Source organism: Podarcis bocagei (assembly GCF_964188305.1).
Source record: "Podarcis bocagei genome assembly, chromosome: 4".
NCBI lineage: Eukaryota > Metazoa > Chordata > Lepidosauria > Squamata > Lacertidae > Podarcis > Podarcis bocagei.
In genome coordinates, this window is record NC_138128.1 from 2,502,233 (window position 1) to 2,519,017 (window position 16,785).

Consider the following 16,785-nt stretch of genomic DNA (forward strand, 5'->3'; position numbering starts at 1 on the left):
TCAAAAGTACAAATTAGGAAGATTTAACTTCAAATGTGAACTGAATGTAGTTTCCACCCATCTGTGAATTGATTACTTAACTCCCCACCCCCTTCATCAATAGAGTCCTTGGCCACGGGCAGTTTACCAAACACCTAATAATTCCTTTTACTGTTTCCTCGCTTTGCCCTTCCCTCAAACAAAGACATGGATGCTTCCCCCGACCCAAAATTCTAAATAATTCAACCGATTCTTAATATGGTAACACAGAATATTTATGTCTTTATTGGGACCATTTTTGCGCTGCTCCTCAGCAAATAAAGGCTCCCAGAGCAGCTTACAGACTATCAAAACAAGGCAGTCTCTTCCCACGGACATACAATAGAAAAAAGAAAAACATGGTACACAAAGGAAAAGAGACAAAGAGGGACGAGGAAAATCAAACTCAAGCAGCAATCTCTAAACAGCTGTTCTCCTAATGGCCAGCTAATAATCTAGATAACACAAACGTAACTGAAATAAAACAATAAGAAGAAAATAACTTCTGGTCCAGGGTTGGTGTACAGATTGAGGCACCAGGGTCACCTAGATTAGGCTATCATTGACCTGTCATTTGCTATGGGAAGTGTGTGTGTGCCTCATTCGTGGGGTGGGCAAAAGAGGGTACCTTGTTGGGGACCCCATCCATCCTGCACCCAGCCCCAATTCCCCAGGCGCCTTTAGCTTTTTCTGACCCAACTGCAAAGCCAATTCCATCACCTGGACAGGTGGGTGTGACCCATCTTCCAGATGACCTCTCTTATCCCCTAGTCCAGCATCCTGTTCTCACAGTGGCCGACCCGATGTGCCAGTTTGCATTTCCTAGTGCCGAAAGTATTGCCGTGATGTGTAGAGGTCTTTCCTATTCTACTTAATTCATGAGGGTTCTGGAAGCTCCTCTGCGTGAAAGAAACAAGCAGAAGGTTCATGTTGTTTGGGTTATTCCTTCAGAGAAGATGAGTACAGTTGGCTTAAATTGGTTCTCTTCTTTCTGTCAAGGTCATGCTGGCGATAATAGTGAGGCCAGAAGGAGCCAGGGTTTCTCTTTCTCTTTCTGTCTCTTTTATTTCTGGTGTGGTGTCCTATACATAGTATGCTTGTTGTTGTTGTTTAGTCATTTAGTCGTGTCCGACTCTTCATGACCCCCTGGACCAGAGCACGCCAAGCACTTCTGTCTTCCACTGCCTCCCGCAGTTTGGTCAAACTCATGCTGGTAGCTTCGAGAACACTGTCCCACCATCTCGTCCTCTGTCGTCCCCTTCTCCTTGTGTCCTCCATCTTCCCCAACATCAGGGTCTTTTCCAGGGAGTCTTCTCTTCTCATGAGGTGGCCAAGGTATTGGAGCCTCAGCTTCAGGATCTGTCCTTCCAGTGAGCACTCAGGGCAGATTTCCTTCAGAATGGGGAGGTTTGATCTTCTTGCAGTCCATGGGACTCTCAAGAGTCTCCTCCAGCACCAGAATTCAAAAGCATCCATTCTTCGGCGATCAGCCTTCTTTATGGTCCAGCTCTCACTTCCATAGTATGCTTAGTGTTAAGTTTAGTCCTATTTTAAGTTATTGTAAGATTAAATTAGGTCTGCTGCAACTGGATTTCTTATGGACAGTGCCAATCCTGAATGTAATGGATTTGTGACCATTATGCTCATTTGCCTTCAGTAGCAGTAAAGCTCTGCTGGATGAAATACAATGGCCTCTGGTCTATTTTGGGGGGAATCCTGCAATGTGTTTAAGTTGTTACTCTGCTAACTATACATTGGGATCTACTCTGAGTAGAACTTCACTGACAAGATGCCCATTATGCGAAACCCACAAACAAGGACTTGCGCACAAGAGCACAACTCTTTCCTTCCATGGTTTACAACAACTGTTGTTCAGCCACTCTCACTGAAATAATAGCACTTATATTGCACCCTAGAGCACAGTCCTATGCAATTCACATTGTGCCCCATGGAATTCAATGGCTTAGGACTGCAGCCGCAGAGTGTTCTAAGGACTCCACGTTGCCTCGTACAACAGCCTTGCTGGGTAGGCTTGCCTAATCCCTAGGTTGTAGAGGTGGAAACCTGGGACTAGGCGAGGGTGGTTTTGCGTTGGCAACAGGGCCAGATTCACCGAAATGTGCCATGGATTTTCTTTATTCTTGTCATTGCATTTTAGATACAATGAGCTTAATATGATACGATAATCTTTATTGTCATTGTCCCGTACAGAACAACGAAATTGAAACTCTACATCAGACATTCAGAAACCAACAAGGCTGCTATCCCAGCTATCCCAGCCTTGTTAGCCCCCTAAAAGCTCTGATACCCCATAATTCAATACGATATACTCCCATAGAGACTACCTTACACTGCGTTTAAAACCAAAATCGCATTTGGATAGAAACTGTTTCTCAGGCAGCTGATCCTAGTCTTTATAACCCTGTACCTTCTTCCAGAAGGCAGAAGCTGAAAGAGATCATTTCCGGTGTGCGCACTATCCTGCGCTATCTCTGCAGCTTTCTTGTGACACCTGGAAGCGTAGATTTGATCCAAGGTGGGAAGAGTGCACCCAATTATTCTCTCTGCAGTCTTTACAACCCTGGATAGCATTGTTTTTCCCCTGATGGTGCAGCTCCCAAACCACGCACACAGACCATAAGTTAATACACTCTCAACAGTACAATGGTAAAATGCCATCAACAGGTCCTTTGAGAGATTATTTTTCCGGTGGATTCTCTTAATGCTCATAGAATCAAAGACTGGAAATGACCCCGAGTGCCATCTATGCAGGAATCTCAGCTAAAGCAGTCCAGCTCAGGTGTTGAAACACCTGAGTTATCAGGAGAGAAGCTTGCAATGGAAAAAAAACCAAGGAGCATCGTGTTCAGATGTTCCTCAGATACCACATTCCTGCACTGAAGGTGGCTGACCTAGAAGAACCTCAAGTTCCCTTCCAATTCTGCAATTCTATGAACACTAGTGGAGCTGTTAGCCGCAATGACTATACTCTGCCTCAGTAGCTGGAATAAAAAAATTCCTTCCAGTAGCACCTTAAAGACCAACTAAGTTAGTTCTTGGTATGAGCTTTCGTGTGCATGCACACTTCTTCAGATACACTGAAACAGAAGTTGCCAGACCCTTCTATATAGTGAGAAGGTGGGGAGGGGTATTTCTCAGAAGGGTCTGACATCAAATCTGACATCAAGAATCACAAAACAGAGAAACCAGTAGGAGAACACTTCAATCTCCCAGGACATTCTATACAAAATGTCAAAGTAGCTGTTTTACTACAAAGGAATTTCAGAAATAGACTGGAAAGAGAAGCTGCTGAATTGCAACTCATTACCAAACTTAAAACCATGGAGAGACCTGGTCTGAACAAAGACATTGGATTCTTATCTCATTATACATGACTAAGCCATTTCTCACCTTCTCACCCCTTGCCTTTTCCTGTAAGACCTATTACAGTCATTAAGAGTCGTCAACAGGCTCATCTCAGCTATCTGCTAATCTCCCATTCCCACCACCCTTCTGAGTAATACCCCTCCCCACCTTCTCACTATATAGAAGGATCTGGCAACTTCTGTTTCAGTGTATCTGAAGAAGTGTGCATGCACACGAAAGCTCATACCAAGAACTAACTTAGTTGGTCTTTAAGGTGCTACTGGAAGGAATTTTTTTTATTTTGACTATGGCAGACCAACACGGCTACCTATCTGTAATCAGTAGCTGGAGGCAGTGATGCTTCTGAACGCCCGTTGCTGGAAACCACAGGAGGGGAGAGCGTTGCTCTTGTGCGCAGCTCCTGCTTGTGGGTTTTCCCCAGGCATCTGACTGGGCCCTGTGAGAACAGGATGCTGGACTAGACGGGCCATTGGCTTGCAGGCAGCTGTCAGGCTTCTAGAGAACTGCGGCTTCTTTCAACAGGGGAGATCTTTCCAGACCCTGTGGTTAAATCCTGTGTAGCCCTGAACCCTGCAAAAGGAGGTTTTGCCATTCCAGGACGGTAGCTCAGAGCAGCTCCTTTGCATGCAGAAGGTCCCCGGTCCAATCCCCGGGGTAATCCTGGGGAAAGTCTGCAACTTTGGAGAGCTGCTTCCAGCCTGAGATGATGCCCACGATGAGCTAAATGGTTGGACTCAACACACACTTTCCTACATTATAAGGCCAGGTGGGGGTGATGCATCTCACAGCCCTTTCATTAGCAACCCCCACCCTCTTTAGCAACATTTCAAGGGGAATAAACACAACACATTCACCACAAAAGGAAAACCCCCAATTCGGAGGACGTTCAGAAGCCAAAACTCCCCCGAGCAAGGGAATAACCCAGCTTGTTTCGGTTTCCGAGGAAAGACATCAGCCCCGTGTAGGTCTCTATGAGGAGGGGCTCGTGGGCCACCTCCACCCCAGCAGTTCGGCCAGCTGTGGGATCCGTTCTTTCGGCAGTCTGGACTGCTTGAACCAGCATGGCAGTGAAGGCAGAGATCTGCAAGAAGGGCAGGAGAAGAATCTGGTCAGGCTGGCCACATTTTTTTGGGAGCTGCTGAACAGGACAATAGATTTGTAGCCTGGTCTAGTAATAATTTATGTTGGGCCATCCTAACCTTGCAGATAGAAAGAGGAGGCTTTCTCTGCACAGTGCAAACTGTGGAAATCACTCCCACAGGAAGCAGGAAGCCACAAAGATATTCAAATGCAAATCTCCCGCACTCCTTCTACGCAAGGATGCAGAACTGCCCTGGAATTCTTGGAGAACTAATCCAGGACAGAAGAAGTAGGCACGGGGAAAGATAGCTGCATCAGTTTTGCCCAAGATTCCAGTTTTTCCACTCTTCAGTTCTCCAAATTTCCACATCATTTTGCAAATCTTTTTTTTTAAAAAAAAGTCCACATGAAAATTCAGCAATATTTTAGTGCAACATTTACATGCTATTTTGTCCAATATGGACATATTTATTTATTTATTTATTTTGCAAATCTCAAATATAACACATTTTTGCATGTTACCCTCTCTAATATATACCTTTCTATGCACGCTTCACCCTACCATGTGCATTCTTGTACTCAATACTTGGCTGGCAAACTGCATTGCAAAATTCAGAGAAGTGTGAATCTTGAAGGATCTCTGTGCTTTGGTTCACACACCCTGCAAAATTAGGTCTACTTGCCTACAAGTGCCAAACCAAAACAAATTTCCACCCCATCCTCATTTCTCAAGTGTGGTTGGGTGCTAAGTATGCCCACATATTAAAAATACCCCGACAGGAATGGCCAAAGCCAGCCAGCCACTGTGCGCATTCTGTGGGTCTTTGCAACCGAAGGAAAACAACAGCCTGCCTAGGAAACCAAGCAATGCTTGGCCGTCCGCAGCAAATAACATTTGAAACTGAATCCCGGCCATCTCGCTGCCGAGAGTACCGAGGAACCAGGAATCTCCACTTGTCCTTCGACCACCCCTCTGCCACCTCCCCAAAGAACATTGTGTCCCACACTGGAAATATGCTGCAGGTTCATGGGGTGCATGAAAAATCCCCCCCCATCAATTCCTGCTCTGAAAGTCTCAGGAGCTTTCAGAATCTTGTGCGCACAAAAGAAGCTGGCTCTTTCTGCCCCCATTCAGAGATCGAGGATTAAAAGCGGTCCATGGCAGTGACTTCTAACACGCCGAGGCATCCTCAGAACTCGGGGAGCACAAAGGAGGTTGGGTTACACGCCAGGCAGGCAGACAGACCCCGTGGAGAGGTGCCAAAATCTCGAGAGTAAACAGAGAGAGCAGGGCCGTCTTAAGCATATCTGTCGTTGTGGTACAAAGCTCCCTCAAGCACCCCCCTGTTTCCCAGAGTTTTTTAGGGAGGATGGCACTGCCGGCGGGGCTGGAGGACGGGGGCAGCGGCCGGAGGGTGGCTCCTCTGGTGGGGAAGAGGTGGAGGCTGGATGTGGCGCTTCCCGGCTCAGCTGGCTGCTCCATGCTATGTTGGCCACGGTAGATGGAGGCTCCGGGCGTGGCGCTGCTTCAGCGTGGTATGGCGGAGGTGGGCAAGGGTGGCGAGCTGATGCCAGGAGGTGCCGCGTCCAGCCTCCGCCTCTTCCCTGGTGCCCTCCAGAACTTTGCGCCCTGGCACCCCATGCCACTAGCCTCTATGGGTAAGATGGCCCTGAGCGAGAGACACAACTCAGGAAGAAATAGCTGGTGGGTGTTTGGGGAAAACAAAGCCATGTTGCTCATGATTAACCCCCTGTTGCCTCTTCACACAGGTTCACACACATCGCTTCAGAGTTCGACGCAGAGACTGCAAGCTCCTCAGTGCAAAGAACTGTATTTCTGGAACTAAGCAATTAATGGGTAGTGAGAATTGCCAGCTCAGTTCCAGGCCAGATGTGATGCTCAGCTGGGGTGGGGTGAGAAATTCGATTCAGGTTCCCACTTAAAGGAGGAGCTACTCAATTTGCACTTTCTGAAACCGTGCAGGAACCCCAACATAGCCCTCCGTGGAATCTGCACTTCTCTGAAACCCTCAATGCCGTTCTCCAATAAAGTAATTTGTGCAAAATGTACATGCCAGAGTGAAGCGTGCACCAAAATTGCTTTGCAAAAAATGCATATATTAGGCAAAATTGTATTCACAAATCTGTATATTAGGAGAAATCTGGACAAAAATGCTAATAAATGTTCATGAGGACAAGGAAGGAAGGAAGGAAGGAAGGAAGGAAGGAAGGAAGGAAGGAAGGAAGGAAGGAAGGAAGGAAGGAAGGAAGGAAGGAAATAAGCTGCTGTGGAAATAAGGAGAACTGAAATTAAGGCTGAAAATAACAAGAAACCAATTTTGGCAGATTCACCCATCCCATTGCTTCTAGGGCCCTGAATGTCAAGAAGCAGGTGGGAATCTTCCCCCTTCATCTCAACCTTTATCACTCCCTCCAGGCCTTAATGAGGCCCAAAATATGTTTTCATTTCAGCTACGTTTCCTTCCACCACAGAAGCTGGAGTGTGAATGTTTGGAGAGGTCTCTTCCTTGAGCAGCAGGAATGCCATGGACATTCAATGCCACCCCCCACCCCCACCCCCCGGCTGAGCCAGTTGCAGCCACAGGATTCCCTGCCATGCCAATCTAGCACTGCAATAAAGTTGCTTATCCCAAGATTAGCTGGAAGAACCGATTGCAGGCATTAGGAGTGTGTGATGTAGTTGGCTAATATCCCTTGAGTGCAAAAGCAGCTCACCCTTCCCAAATACGCTGACATCACAGAAAAGTCACTGATTTGTCATCTGCAAATGCAAATCTTTGGAGACAGGTGTCTCCAGGCACCATCCTGAATGGAAATTGGCTTGGGGTTTTCCTTAGCCGTGCCGCCCACCAGGAAGTGATGCAGATGCCTTCTTGGGAAAGGAGAGGGCACTTTGGAATTCAGGTCATGCTACCTCGCCACACCCTAAAGCCCCAAACCAAATCCTATCCTTGGTGGATGGCTGCCTCAGCGCCTGCTCATCTTGAGACAGGGCCTTTCCGGGGCTGCTCCTAGATTGAGGGGTTCCCTCCCAAGAGAGTGGACTGGCTCCCTCCTTGGTTATCCTTCCACCGGCAGGCTGAGACCTTCCTGCCCAGACAGGCCAGAAAGTGCAGAAGATGTTGATTGCTGGGCTGACAAATTGGAATTTAATTGCTGGTTCCAAATGTGTTCTATTGTATTTTAACTTGTTTCTTCTTATTACTCCTTGTACAGTGGTGCCTTGGGTTACATACACTTCAGGTTACAGACGCTTCAGGTTACAGACTCCGCTAACCCAGAAATAATGCTTCAGGTTAAGAACTTTGCTTCAGGATGAGAACAGAAATCGTGCTTCGACGGCACGGTAGCAGCAAAAGGCCCCATTAGCTAAAGTGGTGCTTCAGGTTAAGAACAATTTCAGGTTAAGTACAGACCTCCGGAACGAATTAAGTACTTAACCCGAGGTACCATTGTATAATGCTTCAAAAATTTTCTGTGTTGCCTCGAATCACAACTTGGGAGAAAGCCATGTCCCGTTCCCGGGGAGATGTCGTTGTGGGCTGGGAGCAAGCCCCCCCCCATTGAATCGCCCCTGTGCCATTGAATGGTTCTCGGCCGCGTCACCCTTGGCCGTCCAATTCGGACGGTCTGGGGGAATGGCGCAGGCTATTTAAACTGCCCATGGCCGAGGACTCACCCCTGTTTTTCTCTCTGCTCGGTCAGTTCTCCCGCCCTCCCTCCCTTAAGTTAGGCTCTTTATCTCCTGACCTCACTATGGACCTTGGTTGGTCGCCTTGGTTGTCCAAGGGGCCTGGTAGGAATTTTTCCACTTGACAAACTGGCACCGGCCATTCGCCTACCTCATAGCAAATCATCACAACTTTGTAAGGTCTGGTGGTTAGCCATCAGAGTATTAGGTTGAAGGGGAAGGGAGGTAGTGGCCATCACCTACCCCTCGTAATTCAAGGGTATTCCATTAAAGGAATCCGAGGGGCGTGGTCTCTATCCACAGCCCCAGTCGGGGGGCTAGGGCCATGGCACAACCCCAAGCGGTGACCCTGGCGGAGTCCCCAGTTGATGTGCATCAGCAGGGCTCCCCCTACTGGTGGTTAACCCTTCCAAGACTCCTTCAGACGGGCAGGAGTCAGATATAGTCATGTGGTTTCCAATGCCTGAGCCAATACCACTCACATTCTGTAACCAATAAAGTTGCGGCCTTTTTCACCCATTAACCAAATATACTGTTTCATGTGTCTTTATTTCACTCCCTGGGAAGGTTTGGGACCTTGCCACGCAAACATGAGATAAAAATGCATTAAACAGAAATACTAATAATTTATTCTCCCCACCTTCACCACCCGCTTTCCTGCAGTGATGCTCTAAGTGGCTGCAGCAAATCCCAGCTGGAAACCTGGACTAAACCCGGTTTTTTAAAAGGGGCAATAAAATCTAGCCAGAATGGACTATTACAGGACAGGCCTGGCTCACAGCAGCTTATGAAGCCAAAATGTCTAGGCTGGGCTTAAACTTCAAGTTCCTGCATCTGTTTGCTTTTGCTCAGACTCCAAGGTCTCCGCTGTCCTGGTAGACTTTGTTATTTGCTTGCATGCTTTCTGGCGGGCTGCCCTATTGTGACAACATTTTGCTGCTGTAAAACCTAAAAGGCGGTGTTTTGTGTGTTCGTGCCTCACGTGCTGGTCCCTTTCCACCGGAGGTACATCTCAGCCTGCGTTTTCTGCTGCAAGTATTAGGGATTGCTGAAACGCGATTGCACCTGGAGTCCTCCAAATAAAAGGTTCAGGGCTGGAGGGGTGACCTGAGAAGTCCGACCCACGTGCGGTTTCACCCCTTGCTCTCCCAAGATGATCTCAGAGCCCGCAAGCTCCCTCCCTCCTTGCCCTCGGAGTTTGTAGGATTCCTAGCAGCTCCTTCATCTCTTGAAGCGTGAACGGTTCCATTCTTGCCAAATCGGATGTTTTCCTGAAACCACTTGGGCGAGAAATCCAGCCCGTCTCGTTGAAGAAAAATAAAACCTCTTTTCTCTCCTTTTCCTTGCGCCCACGAGGGAGGGGGGTTTGAAAAAGGGAAAACTTCCCAACGCTCCCCAAAGCTGGATTAAAGCACTCGGAGGCGACGGAGCATCCCTTTGAACAAGCAACTCCGCACTCCTTCTCTCGTTCCGTTTTCCACAGGGGTATCCGATTACTGACATCCTTACGAGCGTGCAGATGGGGAGATAATTCAGGGAGGAGAAAATATTGTTTTTGACCTGAGCATGTGTGGTATCAAATCGATGGCTGAGGAGCTTGTATTTCACACTGCGGGGGGGGGGGCATATGCCACTCATTTCCTGTTTACGTTAAGGCACCAGGAGTCCATTATTGAATGATCTCCGTTTCATGCCATGACATTTATCTGATGCCCACTGTGGCTACTGCAACCGCCCACACATCCCTCCTGCATTTCTCCATGTGGAAATTTATGTGGAGGGCTCAGTCGCCCATGCAAGTCTTCTTTAACCTGGGGTTAGCCGCAGGTGAAAAGAAGGGCTATTGGTGGCTACCGGCCACAATTGCCACTAGCCACAATGACCACGGCTGGACGCAGCAATGCTTCTGGAAACCAGGAGGAAAAGGATTCCTTTGCTCAAATGCTCCTTTGCTTGCTGGTTTCCCACAGGATGGATCATTGGTCTGATCCTGTACCAGGCTCTTCTTAAATTCTTATGGGGGAGAAATTTGGATTGGTGAACATTTCTATGCAAATTTCTCAAACTGGCTATGTGACTGGAACATCCTTCAAAGTCCACACTTTTCTGCAATTTGTTGTGTAGTTCTCCAATAATTAACAAAGGAGTGCAAGAACGTGTCTATTAGGAAAAGCGTGTGGGTATACCTCAGCGAAAACATAACAATATACTATACCTGGGAAACTTGCTTGCAAAAATGTGTCCATCAGTCAGAATTGCAAACAAAATGAGTATTTTATATTTGTTTTCGTTTGGGAGTTGCCTTGTTACTTTTAAAATGAAAGGTGGTCTATAAATTACCTTTAATAATGTAAATACTTTAGCAGGCAGATCCACTAATATGGGAGCGCCTCTTTTAAAAAATCAAATGAATCACAAACTGATGTGAAAATGTGTGAACCAAGCTTAAGATTGGGAAAATGAGAAACCTAAATTGACAGATCCATCGGTCTCTAATTATAGGTTGGTACCAATCCTCAGAGCTTAATTTTTAAGAAAAGCAGTCCATGGAAGCTGCAAATGGGAGTGGGGAATGGGTGCGTGGGGAGAGGGGCTTAACCCTCTCCCTGCCGGCCATTTCCCCACTCAGAATTGTCTTACTCCAAGCTGCTCTCAAGAGAGAGATTGGTCTCAAGATGAGCTGCAAGGGAACTCTCTGTTATTTTTTTAATTGTTACTGTTAACATTGGGCTGTCCATTTTGGAAGCTACTGGATTATACCCTCGGTATGTCGGGGAATACAGTGGTACCTCGGGTTAAGTACTTAATTCGTTCCGGAGGTCCATTCTTAACCTGAAACTGTTCTTAACCTGAAGCACCACTTTAGCTAATGGGGCCTCCCACTGCCACTGCCACACCATTTCTGTTCTCATCCTGAAGCAAAGTTCTTAACCCGAGGTAATATTTCTGGGTTAGCGGAGTCTGTAACCTGAAGCGTACGTAACCTGAAGCGTATGTAACCCAAGGTACCACTGTACTCTGAAGACGAAGGTTGGAGAATGCAGCAGCAGGCAGATCAGATCAGATCAGAAGAGGAAGAAGAAGGTTGTCTGTTTGTGTTGGCAACATGATGCTGTAATAAAAAGGACTATAAAACTATCAACGGCTCGTTGATTCTGATCAGTGAGATACCGAAGGGAGAGGGGGAACTCCCCTGCCTGACACAGTATTACTATTAACCCAATCCATTTTATGTGTCCTCTTGACACATTGTGGCCCACCTGGCAGATGGTGATAAACCTCTGGTTGATGTTCTTCACGGGGTGCTCTGTGAAGGTCGTGTAAGGCATGTCGGTGGAGAAGGGGTTCCAGCGCGCCAGGAGAGATGGCTCTCGCTGTTTGTCCCAGAAGATCCTCAGGCCTTCTCCCTCCCTCCTAGAAAGCGAAACATTTGGACAGGTGAGGAGGCGCTGTCTTTTTCGGCAGACAGACCAAGGACGGCAATTGGTTTGTTTCTTTCATTTATATACCACCTTTACTTCCCAAGCATCTCAAACTGGTGTACACGGTTGTTCTCTACCCACAATTCACCCTCAAAACAACCCTGTGGATTAGGCCAAGAGGTGGTAATTTGCCCAAGGTCACCCAGTGAACTTTGTGGCTTGTTTGGGGATTCGAACGCTGGTCCCCCAGGTCCTAGTCCAATGCTCTAACCATTGTGCCACAATGGCTTTCTTGTTTCATAGAATGAGAACGCTAGAGGAGGCACAAGAATCACAGAGTTGTATGCTACAACAGCAGCAAGAATACTTATTGCAAAGTATTGGAAGACACAAGATTTACCCACTCTGGAAGAATGGCAGATGAAGGTGATGGACTATATGGAACTGGCGGAAATGACTGGCAGAATGCGAGACCAGGGAGAAGAGTCAGTGGAAGAAGATTGGAAGAAATTTAAAGACAGAAATACTGCAAAATTAATGAATGTTAGAATGATGTTGGATTGAAGTTAAGTGGTTTTTAGCAGCAATGTTAAAAGGAATATGTAAAAATGGATTGTTAACAGGTGATAATTTAAAGTTGTCATATTTTAAGATAAGAGATTAAGATAAAATCAAAGAGGGAAAGGATTTGCTGAACTAACTAATTTGAACTGGAATACAAAAAGGGAGGTGTGAGGAGGTCGGGGAAACAAGCAAATGAAAGATAAGACATGGAAAGACCAATCTGTATTTTTAATTGTTTTTATCTTGTATTTTTATTTTTTACCTTTTTTTCTTCTTTCTTTTTTTGCTTATTTTTGTAATATCTTGAAACTTTAATAAATATCTTTTTAAAAAAAGAATCATAGAGTTGTATATTTGGGACCCCAAGGGACATCTAGTCCAGCCCCCTGCATTGCAGGAATCACAGCTGAAGCATCCGCCAGAGCCAGGGCCTTCTCAACACTGGCCCTGGCCTGGTGGAACGCTCTGCCACATGAGACCAGGGCCCTTCAGGATCTGATTTCTTTCCACAGGGCCTGTAAGACAGAGTTGTTCCGCCTGGCCTTCGGCTTCGAATCAACTTGATCTCCTCCCCCTCTTTCCCTTTCCCTTTCTCCTTTTGTGATGGAACTCCTACTTGGGGACTTCCCTGGCTTTTTTCTGGCCCACGTAGGACCAGTCTGGATAGTTGGCCTTGGTGAAGACTTGACGTTTTCATCCCCCCAAAAGTTTTTGATTTGAGTTTCCACTGAAATGAGGCTGCATTTTGATGTTTTAATGTTGTATTTTAATCTTGTTTTTAAAGTTGTATTTCAATTGTTTTTATATCTGGTGTTAGCCGCCCTGAGCCTGGTCTTGGCTGGGGATGGAGGGGTATAAATTATTATTATTATTATTATTATTATTATTATTATTATTATTATCCATGACAGATGGCAATCCAACCTCTGCTGAAAAATGTTTGGTGAATGAGAGTCCACCACTTCTCGTGGGAGACTGTTCCACAGCTCTTACTATCACAAAGTTCTTCCTGGTGTTTAGTCGTAATCTCCTTTCTTGCAACTCAAAGCCATTGGTTTGGGACCTACCCTCTGGAGCAGCAGAAGACAGAGGTCGAATGGCCACCTGTCCATGATTTGTTGGCTGAGATTCCTGCATTGCAGCGGGTTGGACTAGATGACCCTTGTGGTCCCTTCCAGCTCTACCATTCTATGAGGTTGAGAAGGGTGGAAAACAGAAGCATTGTGAGTTGTGAGAGTTTGGGGTGGATAAAGGAACACACCGATTTAAAGGAACTTGACTCAACTGTTTATGATTCTCTCTGTGTGTGCAATGTGGGGGGTTGCTTTTTTTAAAAAAAGAAGTATTTGTAGGTACACTGAAACTAATGCTACTTTTTATTTTTCTTAAGTAAAAGAGACAGATTAGATGTTTAGAAAAAAAATATGGGGGGGGGGAAACGACAGGTTTCCCATTTCAGATGTAATTACTGTAAAACCTCCCAAACACCTCTGCTGTGGGTGCCAAAACTCAGGCTTGGGTTTGTATTGTCTGAGAAATGAGCTAAATAAACCTTTATTTTGCTCCCTCCCCGAGACGATCCCATAAGCGGGGGCTCTTTGATGGCTTCCAAGTTCTGGAACATGAAAAGCAAAAAGCGTCTCAGGGACAAAACGTTTCCCAAGTCCTGGTTGTTGTTTTTTTTCCCATTCAGAAAGCACCTGGCTCAGAACATAAGTGAAAAAACGAAAACAAAGCACAGATCTCGTCTCCTGCCTCTTTGCCAATTTCCGATATTTAGTATTTTGATATTCAAGCTCCGCCTCTGATTTTCTATCTAGCTAAAGAACATAAAAAGAGCCTTCTGGTCAATGGCCCATCTAGTCGAACATCCTGTTTCTCACAGTTGCCCTTTCTGGGAAACCCACAAACACAATCCGGACTCAAGAGCAATTTTTCCCTCCTGCGGTTTCCGGAAACTGCTAGCCAGAGGAATCATTGCCCCTGACCAATTCTAGGTGGCCTCAAGAGAAGTCTACCATCAACAGTGTGACGCGGCAGCTAAAAAAGCCAATGCAATTCTGGGCTGCATCAATAGGAGTATAGCATCTAGATCAAGGGAAGTAATAGTGCCACTGTATTCTGCTCTGGTCAGACCTCACCTGGAGTACTGTGTCCAGTTCTGGGCACCACAGTTCAAGAAGGACACTGACAAACTGGAACGTGTCCAGAGGAGGGCAACCAAAATGGTCAAAGGCCTGGAAACGATGCCTTATGAGGAACGGCTAAGGGAGCTGGGCATGTTTAGCCTTGAGAAGAGGAGGTTAAGGGGTGATATGATAGCCATGTTCAAATATATAAAAGGATGTCACATAGAGGAGGGAGAAAGGTTGTTTTCTGCTGCTCCAGAGAAGCGGACACGGAGCAATGGATCCAAACTACAAGAAAGAAGATTCCACCTAAAGATTAGGAAGAACTTCCTGACAGTAAGAGCTGTTCGACAGTGGAATTTGCTGCCAAGGAGTGTGGTGGAGTCTCCTACTTTGGAGGTCTTTAAGCAGAGGCTTGACAACCATATGTCAGGAGTGCTCTGATGGTGTTTCCTGCTTGGCAGGGGGTTGGACTCGATGGCCCTTGTGGTCTCTTCCAACTCTATGATTCTATGATTCTAAGATCAAGGGAAATAATAGTACTGCTCCATTATGGACTTCTGTGTCCAGTTCTGGGTACCACAATTTAAGTAGGATGGTGACAAGTTGGAGGGTGTGCAGAGGAGGGCAACCAAGATGATCAAGGGTCTGGAAACGAAGCCATATGAGGAACAGTTGAGGGAATGCTTAGCCTGGAAAAGAGGAGACTGAGAGCAGATATGATAGCCATCTTTCAATATCTCAAGGGCTGTCCCATGGAAGATCTTCTCAGCTGCTGCTCCAGAGGGTAGGAGCCAAACCGATGGATTCAAATGAGAAGAAAAGAGATTCAGATGAACCCTTAGGAAGAATGACTGATGGCAAGAGATGTTCAACAGCAGAACAACCTCCAAGGTTCTCCTTCCTTGGAGGTTTCCAAGCAGAGGTCAGATGGTCGCTAGGGAACAGGACACTGAGAGGAGATATGATAACCATCTTCAAAGATCAAAAGTGTTGTCACATGGAAGATGGAGCAGGCTTGCTTTCTGCTGCTCCAGAGGATAGGGCCCAATCCAATGGATTCCAGTTACAAGAAAGGAGATCCGGACTAAATTTCAAGAGTTGTTCCACAGTGGAACAGTCTCCCTCTGGAGCTTGTAGACTCTTCTTCCTTGGAGGTTTTTAAGCAGAGGTTGGTTGTCCATCTGTCATGGGTGCTTTAGCTGAGATTACTGCTTAGCCAACTCTACAATTCTAGGTGAAATACACTCGGAGTCGAGAGTGGATTTCATGCTCTTTATTCAGCTCATAGTGGTGAGGAGGAATGGAAGTTCCCCCAGAATGTCTGCTTTATATACATTATTTACACAATGGGCCCCACGTGATTGGTTAATTCTGGGATTTTCTGTAGGCCAATCAGGTTGCGGATTCACTTCCACCTGGAGCTGGAATGAGTGGCTCCTGTGGACCAATCAGACTGCTGCATTCTGAACCCTATTGTTCTAGGACCAAACAGACTGCTGCATTTTGGATCCTATTCAACTCAGTACATAACACTAGGATTCTAGGATTCAGTTATTCTATTTTTCTATGAAATGGTCAGGGAGGGAAGTGGGGGGGGGGAATCAATTCTATGGTGGTTAAATCGAAAATCAAAACGTCATCACCAGAGCAATACGTTCACCAAGAGTCCATTCCTTTCTTTCTTCAGATATTGCGCTTTCCAGTCTTTCCCCCAAGTTCCCCCTATTGTCCTTTTTTGCAAGCACCTTTCTTCCCTCACCCAGAGCTACAGAGGAGCACCCATTCCGATGACTAAAGCAGCACAACGGTGGCTCCCATCCTCTTTGTCTGCCTGAGCCTCTCCTCCCTGCAAACCTCAGAGAGGGAATTAAAAGGGTAGCCCCAGGCGGAACGCCAAGATTTATGAGGAAATGCAGACACGAATTCTTGCTCCGCAGGCTGGGCGTGGAAGCACAGCAAGGGGGAAAGTGTGTGGGGGGGGGGGGGACACAAACATGCAGGAAGAACCGGTGTCCCAAACCCTTTCCTCCGTCAAAACCCACAAAGGCTTCTCTCCCCAGCAACGCAGGACGCTGCAGCCTCCATGTTTGTTTATGTTAGCGACCCAAAGGAAGTGAAAGGTTGGCACCTCGGAGGGCAAGTGGGCGCTGGTGGGTTTTGCTGACTGCGTGACATCAGGGGAAGTTTCTTTCTTCCCTCCATAATGACAAGTCGGTCCCCCGAGAGGTTGGCACGGAGTCAGACAAAACCAAATTTTTGTGTGTGTGTTTTTTCAGAGAGCGCTTACAATTCTATCCACAGGCCTGAGTTCCTCCAAAACCCAAAAAGCAGCTGCTGTGGGGGGAAAACAGAGGCTCCAGGGGACACACGACTGAACTCTTTGAACCGATGATTTGGAAGGAACACCAGAGGCAATAGCAGTGGTTTTCAAAGGAGAGGAGGGCAAGGGACATTTATACATTTCAGCATA

General features: G+C 46.6%; 1 protein-coding gene and 1 long non-coding RNA gene across 3 annotated transcripts in view; both read right to left on the minus strand.

Annotated features, from left to right (window-relative positions):
* Positions 1-229: 229 nt before the first annotated feature.
* TPRG1 (tumor protein p63 regulated 1) overlaps positions 230-16,785 on the minus strand; it is a 52,999-nt gene continuing 36,443 nt past the window's right edge. For both annotated transcript variants that reach the window (XM_081190658.1, XM_081190659.1), the window contains exons 5-7: positions 11,458-11,611; positions 3,713-4,486; positions 230-3,001 (exon numbers count right to left, since the gene is read on the minus strand). In XM_081190658.1, the coding sequence (XP_081046784.1) occupies positions 4,292-4,486; positions 11,458-11,611 (349 nt within the window). In that variant the 3' untranslated portion in view covers positions 230-3,001; positions 3,713-4,291. The remainder of the gene's footprint in view (positions 3,002-3,712; positions 4,487-11,457; positions 11,612-16,785) is intronic.
* The window catches only part of LOC308585239, a 49,136-nt gene continuing 32,580 nt past the window's right edge, over positions 230-16,785 (minus strand). The window contains exon 2 of the long non-coding RNA XR_014007186.1: positions 230-2,276. This is a non-coding gene — a long non-coding RNA (uncharacterized lncRNA). The remainder of the gene's footprint in view (positions 2,277-16,785) is intronic.